Source organism: Palaemon carinicauda, chromosome 13, assembly GCF_036898095.1.
Source record: "Palaemon carinicauda isolate YSFRI2023 chromosome 13, ASM3689809v2, whole genome shotgun sequence".
Taxonomy (NCBI): Eukaryota; Metazoa; Arthropoda; class Malacostraca; order Decapoda; family Palaemonidae; genus Palaemon; species Palaemon carinicauda.
The window spans coordinates 118,399,300-118,405,856 of NC_090737.1; the positions used below are offsets into that span (position 1 = coordinate 118,399,300).

The window sequence follows — 6,557 nt, forward strand, 5'->3', positions numbered from 1 at the left end:
AGTTCATATTGTTATTCCTCGTCGGAGCGCAGTGTTGTTAGTGCACCTCACATGGCGTACTGTAGACATTATTAAAGTGTCTTTCTTGTGTCCATATCGGACTCTAGATGCCTTAGCCTTTTACTCTTTTACTTGAACTTTTTCCTCCTTTCAACATAAGCCCTAGATGGCATTCCCGGCCACTGTAACAGGCGATATGTTCCAAGTAAAATACATAGATCCTTATCATTATTGTTATCTTCTTCTTCTTCTTCTTCTTCTTCTTATTATTATTATTATTATTATTATTATTATTATTATTATTGGTGCATCAGTTTTTATTTTAGTAAATTCAATGACAGCCTCAAAAGAATCATTTTTGTGTATTCCATATTTTTCAAAATGCCTTTGTCATACTATAATAAGAAAAGATCTGCTGTTAGTTCAACAATTTTGTTATACATTTAGTGCTAGATTTTATATTACATAATAAGGTAATATACAAAATAAACACTAAAGTTTGCAAATGACACATTTTAAACTTTATAAATTCAAAAAGAAATATTCTTTTTCTTTTTGATATGAAAAAATCTTATTTTATGTTTAACAAATGTAGTCGGTTCGTTAACCTCATCATGATCGAAGTCAAAAGAAGTGAAACATTGCTGAAAGATATTGAAAAAGAACAAATAACTTTTGTTTGGAAATCACCAGGAAATGATTTTAAGTTTATATAGAAGAGCGTGAAATATATATATATATATATATATATATATATATATATATATATATATATATATATATATATATATATATATATATATATATATATATATATATATATACAGTATATATATATATATATATATATATATTCATATATATATATATATATATATATATATATATATATATATCTATTTATTTATAAAAAGACATAGAAAAAATAAAATCCTTTGTTGTTCAAGAATTTATGTGTAATTAGATAACAGACTTAAATACAATCGAACGTTTTTTCATATAGATATACATGTAAGCTACCGTCGGCCTATCTATTTTCAAATATACATATTTATACAGTGTATATAGATTACCATTCATGCAGATTATTATTATTATTATTATTATTATTATTATTATTATTATTATTATTATTATTATTATTATTATTAACAAACCTACAACTCGAGTTAGAAATCACTATGGAAATGAAAAATAATAAAGAAAAAAGAAAAAAAAATACAAAAATAAATACATAGATAGCAAAATAGCAATATGAGAGCTCCAATACAGAAAATTATATGAAATAAAACATTTCCTATTAAACAAAGCTACGTATAATTGAATATAATTGCATTTGAAACAAAGTTCGAAGTTCTGAATGTCCAGCGATCCAATCCCGTCCGTCTTTCAGATGAGACTGATTTGCAACAAGAAATGCATCAACTGTAAGGTCACCCGACCTCTGAGTCTTGCAGCCAACGCCCAACAGCAATATCAGGTGAAGGAAAGGAAGGAGCGGAAGGAACTGCCAGGTAAGAATGGGTCTACAAGGTACTATACTCAATTCCTTTTAATGAGGCGTATTTGCACTGACTCGCAGGGGTGCCCTTTTAGCTCGGAAAAGTTTCTTACTAGCTGATTGGTTAGAATGATCTTATGCAACCATTCACCATTATTAAAAAAAATGAGTGTAGTATTTTCTTGGATGGCAACGGCTAATTTAGTTCCGAAATGCAACTCTAGCTATTTAGTTATGTAGGCAACTATAATAATTAATTGTGTAGGCAACTATATTAATTAACGATGTACGTAACTACATTAATTAACTGTTTGGGCAACTAAATTTATTAACTGTGTAGCCACCTACATTTTTTAATTGTGTAGGCAACTACATTTATTAATTGTGTAGGCAAATACATTAATTAATTGTGTAGGCAACTACTTTGGTAAATTATGTAGGCAACAACAATAAGTAATTGTATAGGCAACTATATTGATAAAATGTGTAGGCAGCCACACTTATTAATTGTGTAAGCAACTACACATTAATTGTGTTGGCAACTACATCTATTAATTGTGTAGGCAACTCTATTTATTAATTGTGTTTGAGGAAAATGCATCAATGTACTCATATTACCTACCGTTTTACGCAATCTTACGATACAAAATAATGTACAGTTGCACACGGGAACTCTTGGCACACCTCGCTCAGAGAAAATGCACACTGCCACACCCTTACTGCGTAGAAAGTAACCAAACAGATATTTCAAGGAGAGATGACAGAAGTAGTGGGTGGGGCTAAATGCAGGATCTCCCAGCGCAGAATGGGAGTGAGATTTTGCACTTAGCCAGAGCGAGGTGTACCAGGAATTTATGTGTCCCACTGTATGTATTTGATAGAGGTTGTTTGTTACATGCAAATAAACACGTTAAAGATACACAGAATGGTATATGACGAAAGGGGTACAATGCGTAAAACTCAAAAACAATGGTAATTGCCATACGTTTTTCCAAATAACTTTAAAAATACTCATTCCTAAATTTTACACAAATCTCGTAAATCAGGAAAACATTTGCCTAATCTTGGGCTCATTGAGTGAAAACCATAAATGTAAAGCAACAACTGTATAAGTCTCGTTATTGTTATTTAGTTTTAATAATTTTACACAATTGTGATATACAAAATATTAAAAATCTTTGAGAGAGAGAGAGAGAGAGAGAGAGAGAGAGAGAGAGAGAGAGAGAGAGATTGTCTAATTGCCTTGTTATTGTTATATATTTAGTTTTAATAATAATTATATAACTATGAAATAAACACCATTACAAATATTTGAGAGAGAGAGAGAGAGAGAGAGAGAGAGAGAGAGAGAGAGAGAGAGAGAGAGAGAGAGAGAGAGAAAGTCCACTAACTAACTGTCTCTCTCTTGCAGTTCCCTCCGTCCCAATCTCTTCGGCTCAAGTGAGCAGAGATTCTGTGACTGTCAAATTCGGCGACGGCCGGGAGAGCCCGATGCCCTACGTCTGGCTCAGGGACAACTGCCGCTGCCCCGACTGCTACAGCAGCGAGGCCCTGGGCAGGAAATGCCTCCTCTCGGACCTCGACGTCGAAATCCAGGCGATGGACATCCAGGTATTAATATTTATTCACTTCAGGCATAAGAAAGACGGATATGAGTCTTCATTTCTTTTTATGGAATTATTCAACTTAATATTTATCATCTCTTCATTATTGTTAAATTACTTAACAATATTTATATACTTGCATATTTAACGCCAGTTGTTTATATTATACAATATATCTTTGTTCATAGCTATATATGGAAATCCTATTTTCCAGAGTAATGACGAGTCCCTGAATATCGAATGGAGTGACGGACACCGATCCGAGTACCCTGCCGAGTGGCTCCACGCCAGGGCATTCACCCCCGAGGCCAGAGCCCTCAGGAGGAACGTCTATGCCCTGCCCAAGGTAACTAGGGTTTGGGGCTCTTTTGTATTCCTGGCATAAACTAAATTCATTTGATAATGATTTACTCAAGGAAATTACTATCTATTGCAAATGAGAATAATCCACGATAGAGGAATAGCTCTTTTAGATACATACTATATACACACATACATACATACATACATACATACATACATGTATATAAGTACATATATAGGATATCTTTTGGCAATAGGTGTTGGAATAGTAAAAAATGAAATATTCAACTCCAGTTTGTATGGTGGCCCCTTATTTACTCTGATCTTAGGATTAGCTAAAATAATTCATGCCATTTGCTGGCCCAATTGTCCATTGAACCTTTTTTGGGTGAAGGTGTGGGACTTGCAACCTTATCCCAATATGTATTTGATTAGATATAGAAACTCAAAACATGAAGGCCCTACTTCTATGGTATTAGAGTTAATTCATATATGGTTATAAAAGCTCAGACATTCACTGGATATAATTTCTGTAAATGGGAACCCTTCCCCTGGGGATAGTGCCGTCAGTGCACCGCACGCGGTGTACTGTAGGCATTGCGTAATGGTCTTAGGACGGTTCCTTCGGTTCCTACTTGCTCTTGCCTTATATCCTTCTACTTTACCTCCGTTCTTGTTTCCTTTCTTCAATCCTGGTGTCCCACTTCTTCTAACTTTTACCTCATGGCTTAACTCTCTTGTTCTACCCTAAATGTTATTCGGGGATGAATGGTCTCACAGGCCCCAGCGCTGAGTTTCATTTCCCGAATCCAATCCACAGGAACCTTGGGGCTCCAACCACAAGCTGCGGGAGTTTGATTATGAGTCGATGAGGAAGGACGACAAGGTGCTCCTCGAATGGCTTCTTACGATGGAGACTCAAGGATCAGCGATGCTCAAAAACGTCCCTGATAAGGACGTCGCAGGACCTGAGATGATCGAACACATCGCCTTTGTCAAGCAATGCCATTATGGGTGAGTGTCCACCAGGTACCTGGAGGGCGTGTTTGGCAGTTGTAAATTTGTTCTAATGCTTGTAGAGTATGTCATGCTGGTCAATTTATACATGTTTTGAAACTATACTGTAACCTACTCAATTATAAGGAAGAGCAAAGTGGAGTTTCAGAGGTCTTATTTAGGCAATATAGGATTTGATTGTACTGTGACCGTAAATGTTCTTTCTGCTCTCTCCAACAGACCGCATTCACCCGTTATTAACAGACCAAACACAAACAACGTCGCTTTTACCAACGCCAAATTGGGGATGCACAATGACCTTCCTCAGTACGAGCACATGGCAGGGGTAAGACCTCAAGCTTCTTCTTGCTTATCGTGTTCAGACTTTACTACTTGATGTAGAGAGATTTGAGAATTTCACACAATAGACCCTGTCTACATATTGAATGGTTTTTAACTTACATTTACTGAAATTTTATATATATAAAATGCACATTATTTATGGATGACTATTCAGGATATTTCTGCTATCTTAATCATTGTTGTTATCTCTTTTCTCAGATCATCTTCATCCACTGCGTGAAGCAACACGTTGGCACCGGAGGCGAGAGCGTCATTGCAGACGGAATCTTCGGCGCTGAGCTCCTCCGGAAGGAACACCCGGAGGCCTTCGAGATCTTGACCTCCACCGACTCCTACTTCTGGGACAAAGGTCACGCCAACTACTCCTGGGAGATGGAGGAGTTCTATAAAATCTCCAAATTCCCAGTCATCACGTGAGTTTCTATTGATAGTTTTTATGATATTGTTTCGGATGAAATTGTTGTGTACAAATTTATCTTACTTTCTATATTCTTTATAAAATCTGAAAAACATTCTATGAAAACTAAAAGGACCAAATTATTTATTTGAAAAGAAAGAAGAAAGAAGTACACCCAATTCTCAGAAAGAATTGAAGTGTTGAAATTCAGAATTTAATTCCAGACTCAACAGCAGCAAAGAGGTCATTCGCGTTGCTGTCAACAACGCCATTCGAGACTCCTACCTCGACCTCCCTTCATCCAAGGTCAAGAAATTCTACGAATCCTTGAAAGTCTTCAACGACATCCTGTACTCCAACTCCTCAACCTTCAAGATGGACTCCGGTAAGACTATTATAGTTGTTTGCATCTGCAGGATTCTCACAAATGATTCTTGGAAACTATTTCATCATTTACGACGAGTTTATGTGTAATTTCCACTTTTTCGAAAAGAAACTTCAGTTTCATTCTTTGCAATATACATTTGATAACTTCATGTGTAAATCATAGAAATAGAAAGGGAATATAGTTCAATAATTCAAAGAAAATAATGTTTCTAAATTCTTGACGATGAAACAAAAAGAAAACAAAAGATGAGTAGAAGGCCATTATCAGTAGAGTAAAATCTTGTTATATCTACAGTATAATCTTTCAGACAAGATTTAGATCAGGAAAAATTCTTGACGAAAAATCTTGTCAATATAAGATATTTTACTTAAAACTTAATTTTTGATTGCACACACAAAGACAAAAGGTTGAAATCTTGATTCCCAAGAGGTACAAATATAAAGGAACTGTTATATGCAAATCCTTCTCTTTTCCTTCCAGGCGATTTAATGACACTGGACAACGTGCGATGCCTCCACGGCCGCGAGGGATACGAAGCCTTCAGCGATCGACACATCGAATCGTCCTATCTGGACTGGGACGAGGCTAGGTGCCGCAGAAGGAGAATACAAGAAAAACTAGGACTACTTCGGACTGTCTAAGACCTACCTATTCTCTTCGCATGACTTTTTTATTTCTTTTTACTTTTCCCCGATGATATGTGATGATACCTCATGGGATTTATTTCAAGACGTAAGAAAAATAAGAACTTCAAGTTCGAAAAAAAGAAAAAAAAATAAGAGTATTTTTGTTATGCTTTTGAAAATATGCTTACCGAAAGAGTCATATTTTACTTCTAACGCAATATCCTTATTATCTCCATATTCAAAGGTTATTGGGAAATGAATATACAGTATTATTTTAGTGTTAGTTTTAGACACTTCATTCCTATATTCAATTAAGTATATGTTACTTAGATTAATTTGTTCAACTATTATGTATAATTATCCAATTTCTTCTTATTAT

General features: G+C 35.1%; 1 protein-coding gene across 1 annotated transcript in view; it reads left to right on the plus strand.

Annotated features, from left to right (window-relative positions):
• The window catches only part of LOC137652365 (gamma-butyrobetaine dioxygenase-like), a 6,555-nt gene extending 265 nt beyond the window's left edge, over nucleotides 1-6,290 (plus strand). The window contains exons 2-9 of the mRNA XM_068385732.1: nucleotides 1,394-1,514; nucleotides 2,913-3,112; nucleotides 3,320-3,451; nucleotides 4,229-4,422; nucleotides 4,645-4,750; nucleotides 4,966-5,180; nucleotides 5,389-5,549; nucleotides 6,033-6,290. Of these exons, the coding sequence (XP_068241833.1) occupies nucleotides 1,394-1,514; nucleotides 2,913-3,112; nucleotides 3,320-3,451; nucleotides 4,229-4,422; nucleotides 4,645-4,750; nucleotides 4,966-5,180; nucleotides 5,389-5,549; nucleotides 6,033-6,193 (1,290 nt within the window). The 3' untranslated portion in view covers nucleotides 6,194-6,290. The remainder of the gene's footprint in view (nucleotides 1-1,393; nucleotides 1,515-2,912; nucleotides 3,113-3,319; nucleotides 3,452-4,228; nucleotides 4,423-4,644; nucleotides 4,751-4,965; nucleotides 5,181-5,388; nucleotides 5,550-6,032) is intronic.
• Nucleotides 6,291-6,557: the final 267 nt, after the last annotated feature.